General features: G+C 46.3%; 1 protein-coding gene and 1 long non-coding RNA gene across 3 annotated transcripts; one reads left to right on the top strand and one right to left on the bottom strand.

Annotated features, from left to right (window-relative positions):
- The first annotated feature begins 3,089 nt into the window (after positions 1-3,089).
- On the top strand, positions 3,090-21,542 carry LOC114598098 (cytochrome P450 2J5-like). The gene is made up of 9 exons (XM_028731780.2): positions 3,090-3,375; positions 7,954-8,116; positions 11,091-11,240; positions 12,452-12,612; positions 14,011-14,187; positions 15,771-15,912; positions 18,173-18,360; positions 19,424-19,565; positions 19,755-21,542. Exons 1-9 carry the CDS (start codon positions 3,205-3,207, stop codon positions 19,934-19,936), a joined length of 1,476 nt encoding a protein of 491 aa, XP_028587613.2. The 5' UTR covers positions 3,090-3,204; the 3' UTR covers positions 19,937-21,542.
- A 2,219-nt stretch (positions 21,543-23,761) lies between these two features.
- Positions 23,762-27,329, bottom strand: LOC114598102 (uncharacterized). 2 transcript variants are annotated; one of them, XR_003706966.2, is made up of 4 exons: positions 27,202-27,329; positions 24,142-24,198; positions 23,971-24,023; positions 23,762-23,858 (listed from the first exon to the last, which is right to left on the bottom strand). It is a non-coding gene; the product is annotated as an uncharacterized LOC114598102 (long non-coding RNA). The 2 variants fall into 2 exon arrangements; XR_013393095.1 differs by lacking the exon at positions 23,762-23,858 and having other exon boundaries at positions 23,878-24,023.
- Positions 27,330-27,361: the final 32 nt, after the last annotated feature.

Here is a 27,361-nt window from a genome sequence, read left to right as displayed (position 1 = left end):
GCCTACAATCTGGACAAAAAAATTGGCTTCCAGGTGGAAAAATCAAAATTGGAAACAGAACTGTTAGAACCCAAAACTAAGAATCTGTCAAAAATGTATAACTTGCTGTTGAAATGGAATACGCAGGATGAAATGGTTAAATCAGCTATGATCAAGTGGGCACAAGATATTGGTCATAACATTATGTTTGCTGATTGGGAACAGTTGTGGACCACCGGTATGAAATTTACGGCATGTAATGCCCTAAAAGAAAATATTATGAAAATGATTTATAGGTGGTACATGACCCCAGTCAAGCTTGCAAAAATTTACCACTTGTCTGACAATAAATGCTGGAAATGTAAAGAGACTGAAGGTACATTCTTTCACCTTTGGTGGACATGCCCAAGGATTAAGGCTTTCTGGGAAATGATATATAATGAAATGAAAAAGGTATTTAAATATACCTTCTTGAAGAAACCAGAGGCCTTTCTCCTGGGGATGGTTGGCCAATTGGTGCCAAAGAAGGATAGAACATTCTTTATGTATGCTACAACAGCAGCAAGAATTCTCATTGCAAAGCATTGGAAGACACAAGATTTACCCACCTTGGAAGAATGGCAGATGAAGGTGATAGACTATATGGGACTGGCAGAAATGACTGGCAGAATCCGAGACCAGGGAAGAGAGACGGCGGAAGAAGATTGGAAGAAATTTAAGGACTATCTTAGGAAACATTGCAAAATTAATGAATGCTAGAACGATGTCGATTTAGAAATTAAGTGGTTTCCAGCTGTAATGATTAAGTAAAAAGAAAAGAAAGGTTAAAAATTAAATAAAAAACAAGGGAGAGGATTTGCTGAACTAATAATTAGAAATTGGAATACAGAAAGGGGAGGTATGAGGAGGTCGGGGAAGTAAGTTATAAGAAAATAAGGGATTGAAATTATACTTGTTTTGTCTGTGTTTTGTTTGTATTATTGTTTTTTCTTTTATATACTTTTGAAACTTCAATAAATATCTTTTTTAAAAAAGAGAGAGAACAGTGTCTCATGTAACCACCCTCCCCAGGCAAAAACATTCCTCTTCTCCCCGACCTTTGGCCAGTTAGACAGTCCATGGCCTTATAAACTGTGGGGGGTTGGGGGTTGGGGGGGGGATTACTGTGTTCTCACTTATTATTATGTTACATATTTTTGTGTTTTTCTATTTTAAACCACCATGTGACCCTCAGCTAAAGGGCAGAATATAATATAATCATGGTCAAGTAAGTTCTGGGAACTTCGAGAAGCTAAGCACCAAAAGATTTGGTTGTGGGAAATTATTGTTATGGATTTGGGAGGGGGAATTCCCCCCAAACCATAGAAATTAATAAATGATAGGATTTTGGTTATTTGGGGTGTGGAGAAATACAAGCGGTAGAGGAATTCCTGGGCTAGTCTATGCAAAACAACCTGGCCAAGCTAGGGACATTAAGAAACAATAATAATAGAATAATAAAAGAAATAGGGGAGATAGTCCGTAATGAACTTAAGAAAATGTTTAAAAGAACGTTTCCTAAAAACCCAGGAGCTTTCCTTCTGGGAAGAATAACAATGGGAAAACCAAAAAACCCAAACTACTCTATGGATGTATGTGACTACACCTGCCTGAATTCTGGTAGCACAAAAGTGGAGAAAAGATGTAGTACCAGCAAGAGAAGAATGGCACCTAAAAATATTAGGATATATAGAACTTGCCAGCAAGACAAATAGATTAGGAAATAATGACGATAAGAATTTAAAAGAGGGCTGGACATTATATAGAAACAATAGGGGGGGAATAGTATAACAAGAAAGTAAGTGTAACCGACTGGGGGTGGGAATACTCAGCAGCAGATGTGACAAAGTGGGACAGTGTAAGATACTGAAAATAATTTAGTAAAATAAGAAAATGCAGTCAAAAAGAGAACAGATAGGAAACCAGATAAAAAGTGGAAGGGGAGTTAAAATGAAGGCTTATAAGAGTTATAATATGTTACTATTATTATTTACAGATATGTGTCATATACTTATGTTATTCCCACCCCCCGCCCCCGTTTCTTATTACCATGTGTTTGACTGTAACATACCGTACTATGCATTGATGATATGATAAAACAGAATACAGGGCCATTGAGGACAATTGGCAGTGCAAGAGAACTGCTCTGGCCCTTTGCCCTGAGGTGTGGACACAGACTGGGGGTTTGGAAGGAAACCAGCCTAGCTGGGTGCGAGGTGACAGGAAAAGAGAGTCTTGAGGAAGGGTTGCTGGGAAGAAGAGGAAGGGAGGGAGGGAGGGAGGGAAGACTGGGATCCATCTTGGGCAGGCTGGCCGCTTGCTGGCTGGGAGAAATGCCTTCGACTCCAGGGCTGCACTGCTTTGGGGCACAAGCCCCTCTTGAAATGACCATACTGTAAGATCTGGACCCCCTCCATGCAGACAGAAGGTATAAATAGGCGAATAAACCATATTTCGTAAAGCTAGGGCATGCTCCACCATATCTCAATTCTCCAAAGGAACACAGACTGGAACCCATTGGAACCCTGCCACAGCTTGGCAGAGAGAGGGGGTGGCACCCAACTTTTGTAACATTGTTTTGAGAGCAGGAATGAATGAACACTTTCTGCTTATAGGTGGTGCCTAAGTTGCTTAGCAGTAGCGCAAGACTAGGATTATGTCATCTACATGTCATCTAGAACTACCCTGTCCTCTTCATCTTGCTACAGCTCCTGTTGCCTCACTCCTTATTGCATAGTTTCCAAATGCCTTGGTCTCCTTCTGATGTCACACTCCAGCTTCCGATGTCACACTCCACCAGGTGGTCCAACAACCTCTGGAGGGCCACAGGTTCTGCATGCCTGCTCCGAATGATTGGATGCAGCTAGTTCTAGCTGGATGCTATTGCAGCACGGCCTTAATGCAATAGTTGCAAGACCAGGGAGAGGCCCTTTGTCATGAAGAAAGAGCACGGCCTGTTCCCCCACAATCTCCTCACCCTGTTATTAAATCATCATATTGATGACAATTTCAACATGATTATTACCTCCTTATCTAATTGCCACCATGCAGTAACAAATGAGGAAGCTGAGGCAGCCTTCACAAAAACTGTCAGGCAGCCTTGAAGATGAAGAAGGAAGCAGATGTTTCCAGACCATTCAAAGGCACAAGCTGATCCTAAAACCGAGGGATAAAGCAAGCAGGGCAATGTTGGGAGTGAGCGGGCTCATTGCCATTGCCATTGTAACTCTCCTGATCGTGCAGTTCCTAAAACTGCAATGGCTGAGTCGGCAGTACCCACCTGGGCCAACCCCCTTTCCCATCATTGGAGGTCTGTGGCGCTTGGACTTGAGACTCAACCAGGAAACATACACCAAGGTATTTATTTTTGCTGGCGTGATTTGCCATATTGTTGAAATGAAACTTATTTAAGATTGCAGCAGCAGAAGGGAAGGGGGTCAGAATACTTTGGCGACTTGTAACAAATAAAGATGGGTTAGAACAGCGCACGGGAGTCGGCCGAGCGGGCGGCAGGGGTCCCTGAGCGGGCAGCGGGTGTCCATGGGCCAGTTAAACGACCCCTGGTGTATCACCTTCGTTGTATAAATTGTGGTTTCTTCTGCTTGTAAACCAACTTGTGTAAAGCAATATAGAAAGGCAGCATGCAAATTAAAAGTGAAATGAAAAAAATGAAATGCTCAAGAAGGTATGTATTTAGAAGTCTCAAGCAAATAATTGTTGATGCTTCTTGTAAATGAGACAGGTTTTTGTTTATGTTTTACTGAGAGAAGAGTACGTCTCCCCAACATTTTTGCAGCCAGGAAGATGTGGTGTTCATGTGAACCCCCTCCATTATTATTATTATTATTATTATTATTATTATTATTATTATTATTATTATTATTTCTATGCTGCCCACCTCACTGGGTTGCCCCAGCCACTCTGGAAGCCTCCTGACAAAATATTAAACACACCCTTTTGAATGCCCTTCCATCAGATGTCAAGGAGATAAATAACTATACAGCTTTTAGAAGACATCTGAAGGCAGCCATGTATTGGGAAGCTTTTAATAACTGATATTTTATTATGTTTATATACTGTGTTGGAAGCTGCCCAGAGTGGCTGAGGCAACCCAGTAAGGTGGGCAGGGTATAAATAATAAAATGAAGAAGAAGAAGAAGAAGAAGAAGAAGAAGAAGAAGAAGAAGAAGAAGAAGAAGAAGAAACAATTTGGGCAGGACACACCATTTCCCATACATTGCTTACATAATACACTTGTTGCTGTGGCTGATACTTCTTGTACTCGATTATAAGTAATACCTGGGCCCAGATGAGACAGTTTACCTATAATTGTTTTCTTTAGTGACAGTGTGAATCATGAACCCTATATATAGTGGGAGGGGTGTTTCTGTCTCTGAAACATGAAGTACACTCTGAGCATGTTCTTTTCTTTCATGTTTGATGCTCTTAAATCAAGTAAGGGACGATGACAGTTTTATGGTTATATTTGCAGAGGTGGACAATATGACCTTTGAAGATGCTTCCAATTCCACAAGTCCATGATTCTATGGTTCTATGATGGGGCGGGGGCGGGCGGTGTTTAATTCTGATGTATATTTTGCTCTAGGGTGCGTAGTTTGGTCAAAGTTGAATATACACCTCCAGAGTTAATACTAAATACATTAATTCCAGTCAATGAACCACCATAGCTGCTAGTGGGCCATGAAAAATTGTGTCCCAGGCTTTTTAGACCCGCCTGCCCATGTACTATCTGAAACCAAAGGGACATATTGGTTGCAAGACTAGTCCAGAGGAGGAGAACCTCTGGCATCTGTGGGTTGTGGTAATTCTTACCTGCTACGTCACGAGTCAATGGCGATCACTCCCTGCTGCCCTCCACAGGCAGGAAAACCAGGATTTATGAGGCAAAAATCGTGGCAATGCTCCCCAGTGTGGTCTGGGGAGTTCACTGCATTCCGCTGTGCCACTCAAGCCCGTGTCTGCCAACTTGAAAGGCAGAACTTGAAAGTTGGCATCCAGCCATCCTGTAGACTCAGGTCTGCTGTCGATCAGCTCTTAGCATCGACTCCACGACACTCTGCCAATGATCACCACCGGCATGTCCTCACCAACTCCTTTGCTAGGAATCTGGGAGACTTCCGACCCTTGCGTCCACGACTTGGCTAGCACCTGGCAAACAAGCAAGGCTCCGCAACCTGGACTCCGCAACTTGGACACCATAACCTGTGCATTGTGACCTGTTGATGGATCTCAACCAAAACTCTCTGCTACCTGCTGCTTAGTCCCTGTAGTCCAGGATGACATCTCAGGAACATAACTTGCTGAACAGTAACAATTTGTATTTGCTTTTATTATATACCAAGTATAGCACAGCTTTGTACAAGTTACTATATACACAGACTCAATTCAAACTCTACACACCAACCTCTGAACTTCAACATCAAACTGCCGTGTCATACTGTTTATAAGGGAAAACTTTTAGCCAGACTTTCTCACGTACTCTTGCTTAACTTGGCTTCTTGCCAACTCACTAATTGTCCACTTCAAAGCTGCAGTTTCTCACAAATCTCAACACTGCCCCCCCCCCTCAGCTAAGGTTGAAGGGACTTTATTTAAAATTGCCTTTGGATTCAAACAGGAGTGTGAGGGAGCAATACAGAGCAAGAAGAATGAACGGCTGCCGAATGGATCTGGCAAGAGGCCAAGTTTGAGAAAAGATTTTGCTTTTAACCGTGTGCCAAGGAAGAATTCCATTATTATTATTTTCTATCGGTTTTCCAAATGATTACAAATCAGTCTACATTAATTTAATACAATTTCTTATATTAAAAAATCAGGTTTCCCGCTCCTGTTGCAAATTTATGTCCATTTCTTCCTCATGTAGCCACTTCATTCTTCTTAAATCTCCTCTTTATCCTTCTCTTGATGTTAGTCCATTCTCACAGCTGGCCTTCTTGTTTCCTTACAGCTGCACCTCTGTTGTTTTTCATAAATATAAAATCCATTTCACATGAGTAGTCCTTCATAAATGTTGTTCTCAGACCTGGTGTGCTGGGAGAGTTAATTGCCATCCTCCTTTGTTCGCTTCGCTTCTATGTTTACAAAATCACACTTTATTCCTTTGATCTCATACCTTCCACCGTCCACCAACTTGCATATAGGCTGCTGCTATAAATAACTCCCAGACAACACGCCCAATCTCTGCCATTAAAATTCCACTCTGGGGTTTTTCCTCGGCGCGCAGTTAAAAAACCAAAAACTTTTCACAAATGCAGCCTCTTGCCAGATTTTATTGGCAGCTGTTCATCTTCTTACTCTGAGTTGCTCCCTTACACTCCTGATCCAGTCCAATGATGATTTAAATAAAGTCATTGGTCAAGGGGCGTAGGCATAATAAAACATTATTAAATTGTATATATAGGATGAATAAACCGGCATGGGAAATTTCCACTCTCATTTCGCCTTTATTGGAATTCTCTGACATCCCTAGTTGAGTGGCCCTCTTTAAACTCTGGACCAAACCACCAATGGCATGAGACCTCCCAGAAAATTCCCCACAAGCAAATGTGGCTGAAAAATATGCCCCTGTACTTAGCTGATGGGCTGCATTCAGTTTTATGGGTGTCTGTTTTCCCACTTTCCTGCATGTCTGGTGGTAAATAAAAGTCTCAGAACATGACTTCTTGAGTGTCTATTTGCAGAACATTCCACAGGACTGGACCAGTGACACTAAGGTCTCGGGTTAGAGGAGGATTTAGCCAACTAGGCCTGTCAATGGAAGCCCTGTGTGAGGAACTACACTTGCAAAATGTGGCTTTCTCCCTCTCTGCATCCCATGCACCCCCCCAATTGCTATGGATGGTTGGTAGAACCCCCTAGAACAGCACCGGGTGGGGGGAGAAGGGGGATTGTTCCACCTGGCAAGCTGAAAGGCTTTGACAGATGGAACAAGTGGAAGAATGCAATGTTGAATTCCACCCTCTATTTTGCATTGACGTCAAATGAGCCTCACCAACTCAGGGGACAACCAACAACATTCCTGCAGATGATCTCAGTGATTCAGCTGGGATTTAAGGGTCCAGGTGGTCCCTAAGATACCCTTAGGTATGGAGAAGGAGGATGCTCCAGCAGCAGCGCTGAAGTAAGGTTCAGCTACCAGTCCAGTCAGCTTTTGTATGTGCCATGGACTGGTTGGATGCAGAGGAATGGTGGGAGGAACCAGCTGGGGTTGGCGGCTCAGAGTCCAGGGAGCAATGGTGGGATGATGGATGGTTAGAGGGAGGAGAGGGTAGGGGAGGTGTCAGAAGCTGAGGAGGTAACAGGGCTTAGTGAGCAGGGAGAGTTGGTGGCAGAGAGAAGTCCAGAATTGGAGGCAGAAGCTGAAGCAGGAGAGTCCAAGAGGCAGAGATGAATCAGCCTGGTGAAGAGTCGCGGGTATCTCCCCCCACCCCCGTTGTGACATGCTCCCCGCCCCCCTTGACTCCCAGAACCAGAAAAAGCATCAAAATGGCGGAGGAGAGGTTGGCTTCACACAGGCACAATTTCAGATTGCTTGGAGAAAGCACTGGAGAAGAGGGGACAGACGACTGCGAGGAGCCGAGGACTTTCAGTCTCAGCAACGGATTTTCATGGAGTTAAGATCACAGAGAACGAGCTGCTCTGCCCATTAGGCCTGACACTCGGCCAAGTCTGCGGAAATTGTGTTTTTGCTAATACTGTGAAGAGCAAACTCTGAACTGTGTGATTTACTGCCTGTTTGCGTTTTGACAGTATGTGGAACGGGAAGGAGGTGCCAACTTGTTGTTCATTTCAGGCAGCAAAGCATATTGGGAGGAAGTTGCTTTTGCTAGAGTTGCCTACAAAGTTGTTTCAAAAAAAAATATTAAATAAATAATTGCAAGAAAAGTTATTTTATTTTATTTGCCTAAATTGCAGATATCAAAGGATTATGGGAGGATCTTCACCATGTGGGTGGGACACAAACCCATGATTCTCCTGAATGGGTTCGATGCTGTGAAAGAGGCGCTGATCACGCATTCCGAACAGATGACGGGCCGGCCCATGACCCCTTTCGTGATTGATACAATGAAGGGAAAAGGTAAGTCAACCTCCTTACTGTTTAAGAGTGTTGAGATTTCTGGGCTCTACCTTGATCAAATGCAACAAAATGCACTCAAATGGCGGGGGGGGGGGGGGATACAGAAAAAAGCCAATGTCCATCGAAAATGTTAATTGAATTCCCAATACATGCAGGTTCCGCTGTCGATCCGCTCGCCATGTGAAAATTCACTTATCTGAATGTACAAAATTATTACCTCCACAGATTCAGATATCCAAACAGCCAGAGTTTGCCCACTTCCTTACTTCATTGCTTGCTTGTGTTTCGTTAGATGGTAACAGCCAATTTCAGGCAGAAACCATGCAGGGATGGAGGGAGTCCAGACAAATAAATTTCCCCTTTGTCTCTCTTTTGCGAGTTGGTTGCAGCAATTCCTAGGAACAAACCATGGAGGGGGGGTAATCAATCAAATCCCCATTTAGAAATGTTCCCATAGGAATCAATAGAAATTGTGGACTCATTATGCGAACACTTGCCTAACAAATGATTTCCAGGGAACGCATTGTGTTTGGTAAGCCGGACCTGCGTAACTAGTGGTACCGTTCTTAACCTGAAACCGTTCTTAACCTGAGGTACCACTTTAGCTAATGAGTCCTCCCGCTGCCACTACGCTGCCAGGGTGCGATTTCTGTTCTCATCCTGTAGCAAAGTTCTTAACCCGAGGTACTATTTCTGGGTTAGAGGAGTCTGTAACCTGAAGCGTCTGCAACCCGAGGTGTCTGTAACCCGAGGTACCACTGCATATTGAAATGGACAAATCAGAAATGGACAAATTGAAATGGACAAATCAGAAATCAGAAATCAGTCTATTTCCAGGCCCTCTTGTTTTTGCATATGATGTGGGGATATAGGATGCTATTTTCTACAAAGTAAAAATATGAGTCCACCTAGCTCAGAATCTGCTACTCCAGAGGACCCCGCTGTGACACCTGCAGGCATTGGGGTGTCCACGAGTACCTCCTGTGGCACCCACAAATGTTCTCAGTAACTGACCCCTTCAAAAATCCACAGTGCATGAGTGGCTCCTGGCAGATATTCGAGTAGCCATGGCAGAATGTGGATGAGCTTCTACATACAAGCGCACACACCATCAAAATTCATACCCAGTGGATCCAAATGGCATCCATCCATACTTCCTCAATAGGAATGAGCTGCACACACCAGAGGCATTTCTACTTGGAATTTTAGGCAGTGATATCCCAAAAAATATAAGAGAAATCTTTTTATATGCAACAGCCACTGCCCGGTTATTAATTGCATCAAACTGGAAAGGGGAAACAGTACCAACAGTGAGGGAATGGCAGAACAAGTTATTAGACTATGTAGAATTGGCTCAATTGACAGATAAAGGGGAAATGCAAAACAATCATTCACGCAAAAATGGGATGTGTTCAAGAAATACCTACAAAAATATAACAACGACATAACATCTATGGCAGTGTTTGAATAACCCTTGTGTAAATTAAATACTACTAAGCACGGAAAAACGGTATGATATGTTATAAGAAAGTACTAGAAACTATAGTAAGAGTAAGGTAAGAAGTATAAGTACATTCAATGTCGTAAAGGTAACTTACATTGGAAAATGACGTCTGTTTTCATATAATTTAGTTTATTGGAATTTAGTTTATTGGATTTTTTTTTTACTTTGGTTTATTTTTGTTTAGTTAGAAATTATAAGAAAAGAGCATGTACAAATACAAGTTTTAATCCATATTTAATGGTATAATTATTTAAGGCTGTACATGTACCAAAATGGGACGCGGGTGGCGCTGTGGGTAAAAGCCTCAGCGCCTAGGGCTTGCCGATCGAAAGGTCGGCGGTTCGAATCCCCGCGGCGGGGTGCGCTCCCGTTGTTCGGTCCCAGCGCCTGCCAACCTAGCAGTTCGAAAGCACTCCTGGGTGCAAGTAGATAAATAGGGACCGCTTGCTAGCGGGAAGGTAAACGGTGTTTCCGTGTGCGGCTCTGGCTCGCCAGAGCAGCGATGTCACGCTGGCCACGTGACCCGGAAGTGTCTCCGGACAGCGCTGGCCCCCGGCCTCTTGAGTGAGATGGGCGCACAACCCTAGAGTCTGTCAAGACTGGCCCGTACGGGCCTTTTTACCTTTATGTAACCTTTTTACCTTTATGTACCAAATTTGTGTATGGATGTAAAATAAATAAAAATAATAATTGGAATAAGCTGCACATATGCCTTCCACTTCCCTTCACATTTTGCCCTGCCAGCTATGCATAATGAACACACAACTAGAGTTGGGTGAAGGATTGTCTGTGGCTCAATTGCACAGCACTTGGATTGCCCATTGAAAATCCTAGGCTCCATCTCTGGCTTATCCAGGTTGTTGTTGTTGTTGTTGTTGTTGTTGTTGTTGTTGTTGTTGTTGTTTATATCCTTCCTTTTCCTGGACCAGGGCTCAAGGCAGCTCACACAATTTAAAGCAATCCAGATAAAATAAAAGGTAAAGGTAAAGGTACCCCTGCCCATACGGGCCAGTCTTGCCAGACTCTAGGGTTGTGCGCTCATCTCACTCAAGAGGCCGGGGGCCAGCGCTGTCCGGAGACACTTCCGGGTCACGTGGCCAGCGTGACAAAGCTGCATCTGGCGAGCCAGCACAGCACACGGAAACGCCGTTTACCTTCCCGCCAGTAAGCGGTCCCTATTTATCTACTTGCACCCGGGGGTGCTTTCGAACTGCTAGGTTGGCAGGCGCTGGGACCGAATGACGGGAGCGCACCCCGCCGCGGGGATTCGAACCGCCGACCTTTCGATCGGCAAGTCCTAGGCGCTGAGGCTTTAACCCACAGCGCCACCTGTGTCCCTCCAGATAAAATACCAACAGCTAAAAACATACAAACTTTTTTCCTGTAAGGCATACCATATACAGTTCTTTGACGCATTTCTCCCCACCCCACTCCAATGCTTCTATAACGTATTGCTGATCTGCTTTACAGGAGTTCTGTTTGCAACTGGCCACATCTGGAAGCAGCAGAGGCGCTTTAGCCTGACGACCCTGCGGAATTTAGGCATGGGGAAGAAGGGCGTGGAGTACCGCGTTCAACAGGAGTCGAACTATCTCCTTGAACTATTTCGAAACGAGGGAGGTCAGAAACACCACCATTATTATATAGACTGAATGCTGTGCAGTTTCAAGCTTGTGAATTGATCAGCACTTCTGGTCGGGGCTAACAATGCAGAAATGCAAGGTTTAAGTGCCCAATGCATTTATAGGATCAGTTTCTTCTAGTGTGACTATTTAAGCTTCTAGGCCTCATGGGTGTAAGACTGAAAAGCATAGGCATGCCTAGGTTGTGTCTGTTGAAGCGCTGGAATTTATGCAGCTCATAAATGCTTTAGTTGAGATTCCTGCATCTGCAGTGACCTTCAGGGCCCCTTCCAATTCTACAGTTCTATGATCCATGAAGCCACACGGAGACTGCCCTTTCCCTCTCCCCTCCAGAATCACCCTCAATGAAGGAAGACACTCTGTAGCTGCCACCAGAGGCTCCCTGGCTCCTTTGGAACCAACAACTAAAAAACAGAGCACAGCCTCTTTAAATGCAACAGCTTCCTTCCAAGAGGGCAGAGCTAGAGGCAATTGCTTGGCTGCAGGACTCTTTAGGGCCCCACTTGACTGACAGCTGCTGCTGAAGCAACATCATTGCCTGCTCCTTGCATAGAGCCTTTGGTGTTGACTCCAATGGGAGCTGACTGGAGGAGGAGTTCTGAACTCCTGCCCTGATTCTTGGCAGGGCTCCAGGGTTGAGACTGATTTTGTGCAGTGTTTCACTGATGTGTTTATTTGCTCTTGCACTCTGGAAAAACACCACACAAAAATAACCTTGGTGCAATCCTACCTAACTTGCCCCGAGGGATTTAGTCTGGGTCTTGTGCAGGATCGTCTGCAAAGAGAAGGCCACTTTTGGGTTCAGTCTCACTCTTCTAGCATGCGGCAAGGAACAGTCTGTGAGGAGGAGGAGATGCTTCTACCTGCAGGAAGTGACTCCATCTCCCATCACCCTGAGCAAGTATGGACCAAGGCCAGGAATGATGGGAGTTGTAGTACAATAACGTGTGGCAGGCCAAAAGTTTCCCAGCCCTGAGTCAGGCAAAATCATACACTGAAAGAATGAAATGAAAGACAAGCACAAAAGCAATAATGAATGCAGCCACTTTTCGTGGCAGACCCAGCCCTCCCCCTCCTACTAGATTTGCTCCTGGCCTCTCAGGTGAAAACATTTGGCTTCATATTAGGCAGGTCTAAATGTTGGTCTGAATGTTAAATGATGACAGTTTATCACACCTGCCCTTTCAGGGAAGCCCATGAACCCTGCTCTCGCCATCTTCCCTGCGGTCTCCAACGTGATCTCGTCCGTGGTGTTCGGGCATCGCTTCTCCTACGATGACGAGGTCTTCCAAGAGATGGTCAAGGCTGTCGATTTCATGTTCCATTTTTTGCCCAGCCCGTTTCGAATTGTGCGTGTTCCGAAAGATTTTGAAAAACAAAATTAAGTGAATGTTCTGTGTCAGAAGGGTAGCTCTGTCAGAAGGGTAGCTGTGTCAGAAGGGTAGCTGGGACTCCACTCTTGTCCTCACTGAGGTGGTCCAAAGGAAAGCAGAGCAAGGTGTTTGGCACCATCTTTGCTGCAGGAATTGCCAGAAGGAGGCGAACAAGGCGTCATCCAACTGTCTTAGGGACGCCACTCTGGATTTGTGTAGGGTTTACTCCTTCGTTTTTTCTTCTCCCAAAAGTATCCTGCAAGGTTTTGAACTAGGGCCTCAAAGACCAGGATTCAACCACAAAATTCATTGGGCAACATTTAGCTAGACACAGTCTCTTAGCCTAACCCAGGCACAGGCAAACTTGGCCCTCCAGATGTTTTTGGCCTACAACTCCCATGAACCCTAGCTATCAGGACCAGTAGTCAGGGATGATGGGAATTGTAGTTCCAATCTGGAGGGCCGAGTGTGCCTATGCCTGGCCTAACCTAACTCACATGGTTGTTGTGAGGATGAAAAGGGAAAGGGGTGAGCCTAAGAAGAGTCCTGCTGGATCAGGCCAAAGGTCCCTCTAGTCCAGCATCCTTTTTTTTGTGCACAAGAGCCCTCTCCCCTGCTGTGGCTTCCAGCACCTGCCATTTCAGAAGCATCACAGCCTCCAACAGTGAAGACAGAGCTGACTAGCAGCCATGGGTAGTTTTATGTGATGCTACGTCGTCTTGGCATCCCTCATTAAAATGTTGGTGCTTCAAAGACAATGTCAGGCCCATAATCTCTCTCTCTTTTTTTGTAACTGTTTTTATTTTTTCACTTTCACACAAAGAGCAATAATAACAACCATAAAGCGAGGAAGAGAGACGATAAAAGCAAGAAAGGAGAAGAAAGCGAGGGTCTGAGGAGAGACGGGGAGCAGTAGTATTCCAAAAACAGCAATGTAGTTTCAGACAATTATCCCTCATAAGCATATTACCCAAGGACCCATAATTTACCCCCCACACATGCCCCACAACTGTCCCAGAAAAAATGGGACACCCCGTTTTCTCACGTGAGGGCAGGGCAGCCATTTTGGGTGTCACGATCTCGCGCAATTTTGCTCCGAGCTCTCACCCCGAAAAGTGGCCCGATCTCAGTGTGGTGCCCAAAAAAGGCATGCTTTGGCACACCGTGCAAGCATAGCTCTGGGGGAAGTGCATTTTTTGGGCTCCGTGATCTCACGTGGGTCCAGTGACTTGCACAGGAGTACGGGCGGGAAGATGTGTGTTGTGGTTTTGGGACTCAAAATATCGGAGGGTATGCCCGCGTGCCCTTCAAAGAGCTACGATTAACACGGCGAGGGCAGATAGCCAATCGTCTCCTCTTTCTCTCCATCTCCAGGCATATGATCTTTTCCCTGGGCTGATGCGCCATTTGCCGGGACCTCACCAGAAGGCCTTCGAATGCTTGGCGAAAGGGCATGCAATTATAAGGGACGAGATCAGAAGCCACGAGAAGACCAGGGACCCAATTGACCCACAGGATTTAATTGACTACTATCTGAATCAGATTGAAAAGGTAAGGGGCTGCTTTCTGTACAGCTGGAGCTCATCTGAAGAGATGGTGGAAATGCTGGTAAATCATAGAATCGAAGAGTTGGAAGGGACCCTGAGGATCACCTGGTCCACCCCCTGCAATGTAAGAAATGCAGCTAAACCATCTATGAACGATGGCTATCCAACCTTTGCTTAAAAGCCTCCAAGGAAGCAGGGTCCACAACCTCCTAAAGGAGACATTTCCACTGTCAAACAGCTCATTTAACACTAAAAAAGAGTTAAGCAGTGGTTCTGATAACCATAGCCATATTACGTTCTTTTTTAATGTTAATAATGTGTTATTAAAATGTGACACCAGAGGGTTCTGCAGAACAACTAGCTATCATAAACTTAGGCAGACCTCGTGGAAAGGAAGCAAAGCGAAACCAAACAGGACTGTCTCAACGTTTTCTAATATCGTTCTAGCAACGTTTTTAAAGGTGAGTGTAGATCCAGCCTTACTGTCAGAAAGTTCTTCCTGATGCTTAGTCGGAATCGCCTTTCTTGTAACTTGAAGCCATTGGTCCGAGTCCTACACTCTGAAGCATAAAGGGAAGTTCTCTTTCTGCACATAACTGTGGCATTCTGGGAAGTCTTGCTATGGGAAGTATTGCTTCTTTTCTCTGGCATTCTGGGAAGTCTCGCTTATAATCTTTTCTCTGCTTCTGCACACACTGTACAAACCTGTTCCAAATACCAAGACATGCCCTCATTGCTCAGTTCATCTTAAGTTCATGATGACCTGTTCTCAATGCATAGCTGACCACATCTACGGAACTCGATTATTATATTCTTTCATGTTATGATCAATCATTAGTAATTGTTTTAGTCATGCTATATCAATCTTCAGTTATAATTTAATTAGGAGGTTTCATGCCTCTCTAGTTCCAGCTCCGTTTCCCAGCCTTTAATCTATTGGTGATTAATGTTTATATGTAATTCCCGCCTTGTACTTATGTTAACCAATCAGCAACAAGTTGCTTGGTGTTTGTATTAACCAATCAGCCACAAGCACACCTGTGGCAATGTTTGTAATATTCAATAAAAGAGAGTTCCCGGGGCTTGCCCCGGCAGACACCTCTCACATGACACCTGCTACTCGTCTGTCGTGATTTCATTCCAACAGAAGCAGGAAAAAACAGGCCTGTGACAGCCCCTAAAACATTTGAACATTTGAACATCTCTTTTCCATACTCAGTTCCTTCAACTGCTCTTCATAAGGCTTGGCTGTTAGATCCTTCATCATCTTAGTTGCCCTCCTCTGCACACTTTCCAGGCCATCTCACATAGTCATGGCTTTTCTCAAAGAATTCTGGGGGCTGCATTTTGTTAAGGGTCCTGAGAGTTGTCTCTGGCCCCACCTACCATGGTCCTTCAGAAGGTTGCCTAGACGGGAAGTCGGTCCGCAGGCTGAAATGTCCTCCCACTCCTGCTCTGCTCTCTGCCCACCTGCCATTTGTTTCACACTGTATTGTGGCATAGTTCAGAATGCTACCCTATCCAGGGGCCACACAAAGAACGGAACGCCACTAAACCCTTTGACCTTACTCTTTTGGGCACCAACAGAGTAAAGACGACCCCAACAGCACCTTTGACGAGGAAAACATGATCCACGTCATCACCGACTTCTTTGCAGCGGGGACCGAGACGACCTCCGTCACCCTTCTCTGGGCTATCCTCTACATGCTAGCCTTTCAAGACATCCAAGGTGAGGCCTCCGTAACAAGTCCAGATACGTTTTACACGTAGAAAGCATCGTGTGGGAAGATCGGCACGAGCACAAACACAAGCTGGCTGAACAGGCGGGGGCGGGGGCGGGACTTTGCAGCCTGAGGCAAAGAGTTGGTTTTGAAAGCTGGTTGCTGTGCACCTAATTCGCCAGCGCATATACCACCTCCACCATTTCTCTTAACGTTTAACACACACACACACATATATAATTTTAATAAAAATTTCTAATTTGCATTTCGAAATATTCATTTTAACAACCTTAAATCAATGACTTCCCTTCTTCTCTTTCTGTGGTTCATTTTACTTACCAAGCATCCCTGCATATTTTACAACATGAACTAAACCATTCAGCAAACCATTGTTATATCCATCGAAGCTTATTGACACTGTTGAATTTATCTTAATGCTACCAGTGTTTTCAAATGAACACAATTTTCACCCATATATTCAGTAAACATCTTCCAGTCTTCTTCAAATGTATATTCTTCTTGTTCACTTATTCTATATGTTAAATCTGCAAGTTGCGCGTATTCCACCAGTTTAAGTTGCCATTATTCTTTGGTTGGGACCTCGCTCGTATTCCATTTTGAGACTAACAAGACACGGGCCATAGTAGTAGCATATATAAATAGTCTGTTTGACACTTGGGAATTTCCCTCTGAACTATCAACGTTAGTTTATCCTTAACATACTCACCCAATTGGTCAGGGTGGGTGAACTGCAAGCCTGGGGCTGGATGTGGCCCTGCAGGTAACGCTACCTGGCCTTCAGAACTCTCCCCTGGTCACAGCGCTCACCTGGTCACAGCGCTCACAGCTTCCACTTCATAGCACAAATACTGTATTTTCCCGTCTATAAGACGATATTTTTTCCTTAGTAATAATAGGCAAAAATTGCAGGTCGTCTAATACACGGATAGCAGAGGGGGAATGGGCGATTGGTGGCAACAGCCAGCAGGAGATTGGCAGCGGCGATTGAGCTTGTGATTGGTTGCTTTGGCAAGACCTGCTGACGATTGGCTGCTGCTGGTGCAATTGGGCTGGCTATTTATGGCCGTGTGCCTGCAATTGGCTGTGGTTGTGTCGAGTGTGCAGGTGGGCTTTTGGCAACGAGCATGCAGATGATTGGTGGCTGCGGCTATGGGTGCAATTTTCATTGGCGGGCAGACTGTAGAACTCTGGGCAATCTCCCCCCCCCAAAAAAAAAAATAGCTTTGTTGCGGTCCAAAAAAATAGGGGTCGTCTTATACATGGGGGCGTATTATACACGGAAAAATACAGTCTTTTTGCCTGGCTGAGATGTGCTCCTGAACTCTGATCGTTGGCATAGCCTGACTGGGGCTGTGGCGGGGGCGACCCCAGACTTGTGATTCTGAGGGTGTGATGAGAGGACACAAACAGGTGCCCCCACCGCAGGCACCCAGCGGGGAGGCAAGCTGCCCCAGGGCCGGATCTTTGGGGCTGGGACGGGCCCCACACTGCCCCTGCCCAAGTTGCCTGCCCACCAGCCAGCCCTTTCCCCCTCTGCACAGACATTTCATTTGACACGACACTGTCACTGACCTCTGACGCCGCTCCTAGGTGCCCTGCAAGGAGGCAAGCCGCACAGGGACAGCATCTCCTCTCCTAGAGAGAGAGGAGAGCGTGGCTCTGCATTGGCCATCCAGGCTCCCCCCCCCCACCTCACTGGAACTAAGAAGGACCTCGTTGCACCACCTGCCTGCCCAGCACCCACGCATGCTCTCCTGTCTCTGTAGGAGGAGGCCCAGCCCCGGTGCAGCTTGCACCCTCTCAGAATCCAGTGGCATTGATTGGCACTGGAGGGCTCTGTTCACCCTCCGCACCCCATCCCCGACGTGCACATGTGTGCCTGCTCTGGGCATGCATGCACATGCCCTGCGCATCAGAAACTCACCCTACGCCACCGACTGATCATGCTTCTTCCTTCCCTTGATAGAAGACGGAGAGGCGTCAGGGGATGTGTGCAGAAACTAGCCTGCTGCACAAAAGTGAAATTTTCCGTCATTGCTCCATGCACTTTTGCTTCTGCCTCCCCCCACCCCCACCCCCGGCTAGGATATGGTCCCCAAAAAGTTTCACGGAAGGCAGTGTGATCTTTGGGGTTTCCTAGTCCTGACATGGATCAAGTATAAATTTATCCGAAGGACTGCCAGAGGTTCCTCCGCTAATCTGATATGACATGGTGATTTGTATGCATACGTGTGTATATTTCACCAGAAAAAGTCCGGGAGGAGCTACATGCCGTTCTGGATCCTTCCAAAGAGGTCTGTTACGAGGATCGGAAGAGGTTGCCGTACACCAATGCCGTCATTCATGAGACCCAGCGCCTCTGCAATGTCCTGCTGGTTGGGTCCTTCAGAGAATGCACAACAGACATAACCCTGCAAGGCTATCGTCTTAAAAAGGTATACCGATTCTCTTCCTTCTGTTATACCTTAAATTCCCATGGAACGCGGGAATATTAAGCCAGACCATCTGGAGGGCCACAGGTTCCCGGCTCTGCTTCAGAGTGGCCTTAGCACTAAGTAGACCCATTGAAATTTACGGACCTAACTTGGTCGTGTTCATTAATTTCAGCAGGCAAATGAGGAAAACCTCAGTAAAATACCACCCAACGTATTTGAGTTATGCAAATATCATACAGAAGTACAGTGGTACCTTGGTTGTTGAATGGCTTGGCTCCCAAACAAAAGGTAAAGGTAAAGGTACCCCTGCCCGTACGGGCCAGTCTTGACAGACTCTGGGGTTGTGCGCTCATCTCACTCTATAGGCCGGGAGCCAGCGCTGTCCGCAGACACTTCCGGGTCACGTGGCCAGCGTGACAAGCTGCATCTGGCGAGCCAGCGCAGCACACGGAAACGCCGTTTACCTTCCCGCTGGTAAGCGGTCCCTATTTATCTACTTGCACCTGGGGGTGCTTTCGAACTGCTAGGTTGGCAGGCGCTGGGACCGAACGACGGGAGCGCACCCCGCCACGGGGATTCGAACCGCCGACCATGCGATCGGCAAGTCCTAGGTGCTGAGGTTTTACCCACAGCGCCACCCACGTCCCCGGCTCCCAAACAAATCAACTCCCAAATGCCGCAAACCCGGAAGTGAGTGTTACGGTTTGCGAACGTTTTTTGGAAGCCGAACGTCTGACGTGGCTTCCGATTGAGTGCAGGAAGCTCCTGAAGCCAAGCGGAAGCAGCGCCTTGGTTTTTGAGTGGTTTTGGGAGTCAAACGGACCCCAGAATGGATTAAGTTCAACAAGTAAGGTACCACTGTACTTAAGATTCCATTCCCACTCTGATTTCTTATCATCTGTCCAGCAGGAGGAAATATGCACCCCTTTCTCTTGACACCCACAGCAGCAAGGGGAGGAAATCACCCAAAGCAGATCTGTCCAGGATCTTACTTTGATCTGTCCATATGTGGATACATTGGAACTGAGGAGTTGATTATAATCATTACTTAATGGTTTTGCAGGGCACCGTCGTCATCCCCGATGTAGCTTCTGTCTTGTATGACCCTGACCACTGGGAGACGCCTCATCAGTTCAACCCAAATCACTTCCTGGACAAAGATGGAAAATTCTTCTGCAAGGAAGCCTTCATGCCCTTTGCAGTAGGTAAGTGTGCCCTCTCTCCCACCCCAGCCCAGAAAAATGCCCGCAGATGCCCCACAATGTATGTTACATTGTGTGTGTCACATACAATGGCTGTGTGAGCCTTATGGAATAGTGTCACCTTTTCCTGGTCAGCGAGGATTAAGCAAGACTGACTAACTAACCTGGATCTCAATGTTCCTCCCCGTGCAGGGCATCGCATTTGTGTGGGGGAGCGCTTGGCGCGGACCGAACTCTTCATTGTCTTCACCAAACTTCTGCGGGCTTTTAAATTACAGCTTCCAGAAGGAGTGAAGAGCGTCAGCATCAAGCCTATAACTGGAGGATTGGCCATGGTGCCACAACCCTTTAAGCTCTGTGCTATTCCTTACTAAGTTCCAGAGGGGAAGGGGGGCTATTTCTGCACATAGAGCGGTGGTGGGTGGGCTGCAGAGATGGGCTATCTTCCCGACAGCTGAATTGCCCCTTTCATATCTACAGGTTTTAAACTGGTTTTAGAATATTTAGAATATTTAAATGTTGCCACTGATGGTTATGTTTCCGCCATAACTGTCAACTTTTCCCTTTTCTTGCGAGGAATCCTATTCGGATTAAGGGAATTTCCCTTAAAAAAGGGGGAACGTTGACAGCTTTCTGCTGCCCAGGACTCCTCTGGGAGAACGAAAGCCACTTCCACCCTTCCAAGGAGGTGGGGTTGCAGGTGTCATGGCCCCACCATGCGTGCGGAGGCTGGAGCCCAGCCCCCGCGTGATTGGGGGGATTCCCAGCTGTGTCACCCCCTGGCCAGCCAAGCGGCTGGTTCTGGGGGCGTGGCCTGCCCTATTTAAGGCAGGATGTGGCCGGGGATCTCCCTCTTTGCCGCTCCTCAGCTGTTCTGTTTTCCCACCCTCCCACCCTATAAGGTTTTGCCTTTGACCTTGCTATGGACCTTGGTTGGTCGCCGTTGAGGGGCCTGGTAGGAATTTTTCCACTTGGCAAATTGGCATCAGCCACTTGGTTTTCACCTAGCTCATAGCAAATTGTCACAACTTTTTGGGTATTGGTGGTTAGGCATTGGTATAATTCTGTAGTTGGAAGAGGGGAGGTAACGCCATCACCTGCCCCGCATATTGAAGGGTGGTCCGATAAAGGATTCAGGGAGGCGTGGCCCTGTCTGAAGCCTAGGGAGGTGAGGGCCTAAGGCACGCCCCCTATCAGTGACCCTAGGGGAGCTCCTATTTGATGTGCATCAGCAGGACTCCCTCTAAGACAGTAAGACAGAACTATTCCACCTGGCTTTCAATTTGAACCTGGCCTGATCTTTTATTCGCCTTCCTTCCTTCCCTCCCCCTCCCCTTTTTGTGAAGATTGCCCGCTCTGGGATCCCACAGCTGGTTCTCCCCTGGTCTCCTCGCTGGCCCAAGTGGGACTAATTTAGCCAGCTAGCCCTGGTGATCATCTAATGTCTATTGGATGGATTTCCCCCCTAAATTGATTTTTGATTTTATTGTTATTTACGCTTTATACCGTATTTTATGCTGTTTTCTTGGTACAGTGGTACCTCAGGTTAAGTACTTAATTGGTTCCGGAGGTCCGTACTTAACCTGAAACTGTTCTTAACCTGAAGCACCACTTTAGCTAATGGGGCCTCCTGCTGCTGCCATGCCGCCGGAGCACCATTTCTGTTCTCATCCTGAAGCAAAGTTCTTAACCTGAAGCACTATTTCTGGGTTTGCGGAGACTGTAACCTGAAGCGTATGTAACCTGAGGTACCACTGTAGCATTAAGTGTTTTAAATTTGTTGTTAGTTGCCCTGAGCTCAGTTTCCTGAAGTTTCCTGAACCAGGAAGGGCAGGGTATAAATAAAAATGTATTATTATTATTATTTATTATAATGGTGGTTAACCCTTCCTGGACTTCAAGCGCACGGGCTGAAGTCGGATATAGTCGGTTAGGACCAATGTCTAAGCCAATACCGCTCATCACCTGTAACCAATAAAGTTGTGGCCTTTTTTAGCCCATTAACCTCAATAATTGTGTCATGTGTCATGATTTCCACTGGGGCGGGGAGCAGGAACTCGCCACAATGTATTATAAATTGAATAAAGAAACAAATATTCCTAATTTCATCCAGGTGGGTATTCTTTTACCCAAGGACCCCCGTTAATAGGTTCACATACCCATTTGTGACATTCCTATAATAATATACCTTGCCCCCGAATGACTTATCATAGGCCCCATCTGCATTACATTTTTAAAAGCAGTATCGCACTGTCAGGGACAGGCTAGATGTGGAGGGATGGTGGAGGACACCTGGACAAGGGACCCCCAGGGAAACCACAGAGGGATTTGGATCTTGGCTCCTGGTGGTGGGAAACCGGACACACCCCAGAGGAGGAGAGGAGCTGGGAAGTACTGGAGGCTGGGAGCTTGGAGGAGGAGGAGGATGAAGAAGAGGAAACAGGCAGTTGCCCCAGCACCATAGCTGTCAACTTTCAGATTTGAAAATAAGGGATCAGCAGCCAAAATAAGGGATCAGCAGCCTCACCTGTCCCAGGCACTCCTGTTTTCCACTGCCTCCCACAGTTTGGTCAAACTCATGCTGCTAGCTTCGAGAACACTGTCCAACCATCTCGTCCTCGTGGTTCAATGTTACTAGTGAGCAAAGTTACCCAGTCAGGATTTGAATCTTGGTCCTAACTTTTGAGGTTAAGTTTCTATTTAGCTGTCCATTAATACTGACAAACCGTATCTCCCATTCATCTCTCAGATCCCCTTGTAAATCTAAAGTACTGAGCTTGCCACATCCTGCGGTAAAAAAATTCCCCAAGTTAATTACACATTGTGTGAAGCTACAACATTCCTACTATCAGCTTAAGTGACACATTCACTCTCACTTCTCTCTCTCTCTCTCTCTCTCTCTCTCTCACACACACACACACACACACACACACATTCTTAAGGAATGGCTGAGCTGGAGGAGTGGGGCCAATGATCAAGAGACAGGGTTAGATTCTGGGGAAGGTTCTGGTTAGTCATCAAGGGGGTGGAGTGACTCCCCTATGAAGAAAGGTTGCAGCGTTTGGGACTTTCGGGTTTAGATCAGGGTTTCCCAAACTTAGGTCTCCAGCTGTTTTTGGAAAACAACTCCCATCACCCCTCACTAGCAGGAACAATGGTCAGGGATGATGGGAATTGTAGCCCAGAAAGAGCTGGAGACCCAAGTGTGGGAAAACTCTGGTTCAGATAAAAGGTGAGTAAGTGGCGACACGAAAGAAGCTTATAAAATTGTTCCTGACATGTAAAAAAACCAGAAACCTTTTTGTCAGGTATTTTAGGTCAAGACATACCAAAGGAAATGAGGACTTTATTTATGTGTGCCGCTACAGCAGCAAGAATGTTGATTGCACAAAATTGGAAGACTGGAGAAATACCGAAAATGACAGATAGACTAAGAGAGAAAGACAACAGAGACTTTGAAAAAGATTGGGAACCATTCATATTATATTTGCAGAAACAAAGAAACATTCACATTATTAGCATTAGAAAATGTTTAGAAGATAGTGAAAGATGATGGTGTATTTACTGTTATTTTTATGTCTTTAGGCTTGAAGTTATGTTATTAATAACACTTTCTAGCAAATGTTAAGAATTTGAGATGTATGTGATGAATGAAAAAGAAAAATGAATATATATATATATATATATATATATATATATATATATTTTGTGCCTGGCCTAGAGAAAGCGGAATAGAGAGAAGATTTTCTCCCTGTCTCGTAACACCAGAGTTTCGTTCCAATGAAGCTGAATGTTGGATAATTTAGGACAGATAAATGACAGTCCTTCTTCACGCAGCACGTAGAGAAACGGTGGGACTTGAGCTTCCACAGGAGGCAGTGGTGGCCCCCAACCTGAATGGCTTATAAAGAGGATGGGATAAATTCATGGAGGAGAGGGCTATCGATGGACGCTCTAGCCATGTTGGCTCTGCTCTGCCTCCACAGTTTGCTGCTGAATGCAAGTTCATGGAAACCACAGGAGGGAAGAGGGCTCTTGTGGTCAGATCCTGCTTGCTGGCTTCCCACAGACATCTGCTTGGCCACTGCAAGAACAGGATGCTGGACTAGATGGGCCATTGGCCTGATCCAGGAAGCTCTTCCTATGTTCTTATGTCCAAGTCGGGTCCTGTCCCTGGAAGGTTGACCACGCAGAATCATAGGATCGTAGAACTGTAGAATTGGAAGGGACACCCCCCCCCAAAGAGTCATCAATAAAAGAACAACTTATTTATACCCACACTGCCATCTACTGGGTCTGCAAACAATACCATGAATACAAGCTCTTAGTTTTATTTTCCAATAAGTATGCAAACATGAGATTATCACACCTGAATTGATAGCTATGCAGAACAGGATTTCACACTAACATTGAAACTATTTCCCGAACATCCAGCCTCACGATCTGCATAACTGGTTTTTCCTGTAGATAAAGGAAAAAGCCATTAACCAGATCCAAGATAAATAAAAAGCTCAACAGATATCATTTCAGCCCTCCAGCAAAATTGACACCTCCCAAGATCTTACAAACTCCTACTTACCTTATGTTAATCCTCTCTTCACACTTTCTGCCACCTCCGCTGTTCTTTGTCATAGATCTGTAACCTAGACAGCATCTTAAAAAGCAGAGACATCACCTTGCCAACAAAGGTCCGTATAGTTAAAGCCATGGTTTTCCCAGTAGTGATGTATGGAAGTGAGAGCTGGACCATAAAGAAGGCTGATCGCCAAAGAATTGATGCTTTTGAGTTATGGTGCTGGAGGAGACTCTTGAGAGTCCCATGGACTGCAAGAAGATCAAACGCATCCATTCTTAAGGAAATCAGCCCTGAGTGCTCACTGGAAGGACAGATCGTGAAGCTGAGGCTCTAGTACTTTGGCCACCTCATGAGAAGAGAAGACTCCCTGGAGAAGACACTGATGCTGGGAAAGATGGAGGGTAACAAGGAGAAGGGGACGACAGAGGACGAGATGGTTGGATAGTGTTTTCGAGGTTACCAGCATGAGTTTGACCAAACTGCGGGAGGTAGTGGAGGACAGAGGTGCCTGGCGTGCTCTGGTCCAGGGGGTCACGAAGAGTCGGACACGACTAAACGACTAAACAACAACAATGGAAACCAAAAGATATAAAAACCAAGGCAGCTCTTTTGTTCGAGGTTCTCACTCCGTCCTTGTTACGTGAGGGGGTGAAGGAAGGTGAGGATAGGTGACCCCACCTAGGCCCAAAGTCACGCCCCCTCAATAATCACCCCAGGCCTCAAAACTGTCCAAAATTCCTTTTGTCTTCTAAAAATCCACAGCTAAAGTTTTCCTCTGCTTTTTCTCACAAGATGATGTGCATAGGCAAACCGTTACTTTTTATCAGTACAAGAAGGCTTCAAAAAGCAAATGAATAGGCTCTGTTCAAAGCAGGCCTGAGAACTGAATCTTATCTCATTCGGTTGCAACATCTTGGACATGCTGAACCACCAGGGCTCCTCGACCCCTTGGCTCTCACTCCCCTTTCCTGGGAAGGGTGCCAAGAGTCCAATAGTCCCAAGACAGCTTTCTGTTCATGCTCAGGGGAACTCAGGGCAGGACTCCTGAGGGAGGAGAAAGGGGAGGGAACAGGAAGGGGAATATATACTCTGTGAACCCGTGCATGCTTTTTGTGAGTTATCACACTTGCTCCTTCTACCAGTTCATGGATGGTAGAAATAAAGCTTTTTCTCTGAAACTATTCCTTGATTGTCTGTTGACTCCCACTTCCCTTTCCTGGGCGCAATATTTTTCCCACCCGAGGGCAAAGCCTCATAAGGCTACATTTCTTGGTGCGTTGGCCGGGAAAAACAGCATTCCCCGAGGATAAGGGATGTTGGGTCCAAGGCGTCCCTGTGGTGAACAGCTCGGATCGGTGTCCGCAGTTCCAGTGCACATCCTGCTAAGTTCGTGGGAGGAATTGCCACCCGTTCCTGAGTGGAGACACTGCAAGGACCGGAGAAAAAGCAACGGCCGAAAGAAGGTACCTCGAGGAAAAAGGTAAGGCTCCACAGGGATAGGTGGGAGCAAAGAGAGTTTGATCAGCTCCACCAGTAGGGCAGAAAAAGTGCCACTAGTTTTGGTTTCGCCCAGAAGGAAGCAGTAAAGGTGCTGCTGGGCCCCGGTCGAAGTCTAAGCGCTGCCGGTTGTGGTTGGTTGTTGGTGTTGGTAAAAAAGGGGATTGGGGGAGGTGCATGGGTTTTTCTGAATGTGCGTGTGGGGACACTCCAGTGAATGTTTTGAGTGAATGAGACGTTGGGACTCAGAGTCCCTGGCGGAGCGGTGTGTAGTCTTTGGCAAGTCCGTACAGGCCACTGATAAGACGTGAGGAGGTGACTGAGTGAGAAATTACGTTAGGAGGAGGGAGTGTCCCAGTATCCCAGTGTCCAAGTGTTCCAGGGTCCCAGGGTCATGGAGAAAAAGCAGTAAAACAACTCCCACTTCCCTTTCCCGGGTGCAATATTTTTCCCACCCAAGGGCAAAGCCTCATAAGGCGACAGGGGGATCCTGTTGCAACAGCCCCCCCCCCCCCGTTCTTTCAATAAAGATCAGACTTTGCTTTCCTGAATCCTGGTGTTGGTCTTTGTCATTTCCCGACTGGAGTGGAGCCTAACCAACGGTGCTCTTCCGAGGGTTTCGGTCCTCCCTACGAGGCTGCGACCCCTTTATAGGGAATATTAATTTCATGTTTCACTGTAAAGAAGTCATTTCCTTGACAGAACACATTTTTTGTATGATGCGCCTGTTTGGACAGAAAACTGCATTGTGCAATACATGGGGTCGTGCCCACCAGCTATGCCCTGCTGCCATAGGGGCCATGACGGCACATGGATTAGCCACTCCCCTGCCATGAATGTGTACACTGGCCAGGTATCCAAGCATCAGAAAATAGTCTATGACGATTGCAAGTCCTTCTCTTTCGAGTGCCATCAACCAGCCGAAAGTGGTGTTGGAATTGTCACAGAATTGTTATTGTATACAGTGGGACCTCGGGTTACATAAGCTTCAGGTTACATATGCTTCAGACTCCGCTAACCCAGAAATAGTACCTTTGCGGGTTAAGAACTTTGCTTCAGTATGAGAACAGAAATCGGGCTCTGGCGGCGCAGCAGCAGCAGGAGGCCCCATTAGCTAAAGTGGTGCTTCAGGTTAAGAACAGTTTCAGGTTAAGAACAGACCTCCAGATGAATTAAGTACGTAACCTGAGGTACCACTGTATTTGCATTCTGGGTCACTTTTTAAAAAATGAAACCCTAAGCCACTGGGGGAAAACAAACACTGAAAACTAGGATAAAACAACCTAAAATACACAGGTTTTACACACAAACACACAGGTGAATTCCATAAAGGGGAGCCACCACTGAGAAGGCCCCGCTCTCCCCAGCTCCCTCTGAGAGGGTGCATGGAGAAGACCCTCAGGTGACATATGCTGGTGCCCCCTCACACCACGTCAAGACCTCAGATTTCCCACTGATTCCTCGTCTCTCTCTCTCCCTGAGGACGTTTAAAAAAAACCTGCTTTTCGATGTGAACCAGGAAATGCCCATCCGGAAAACGAAGGCGCTCCTCTCTCCTTTTCCTACCTCTAGATTCAAAGCCGCGTCCGCGCTTCCACCATAGAGATGCCTAAAGGTAGAGCGCCACCCCTAGACGCTCGTCGAAAACCATAGTCCCAAAGGCCGCTTGCCGGTCACATGACCGGATGCCGCGCGCACCAGCCTCAGCGAAGCCGGCCGGGAGCGG

This window comes from Podarcis muralis, chromosome 6, assembly GCF_964188315.1.
Source record: "Podarcis muralis chromosome 6, rPodMur119.hap1.1, whole genome shotgun sequence".
In the NCBI taxonomy this organism is placed as follows: domain Eukaryota; kingdom Metazoa; phylum Chordata; class Lepidosauria; order Squamata; family Lacertidae; genus Podarcis; species Podarcis muralis.
The sequence above is the reverse complement of the archived record's forward strand: the minus strand, read 5'-3'. Positions and strand labels throughout refer to the sequence as shown.

What these genes read in the sequence shown, in the direction of transcription:
- LOC114598098 (XM_028731780.2), top strand. Translation starts at nt 3,205, where the DNA reads ATGTTGGGAGTGAGCGGGCTCATTGCCATTGCCATTGTAACTCTCCTG. An exon ending in TGATACAATGAAGGGAAAAG is followed by an intron (nt 8,117 to 11,090) that starts GTAAGTCAACCT and finishes TCTGCTTTACAG; the next exon opens with GAGTTCTGTTTGCAACTGGC. An exon ending in AAGGCTATCGTCTTAAAAAG is followed by an intron (nt 18,361 to 19,423) that starts GTATACCGATTC and finishes ATGGTTTTGCAG; the next exon opens with GGCACCGTCGTCATCCCCGA.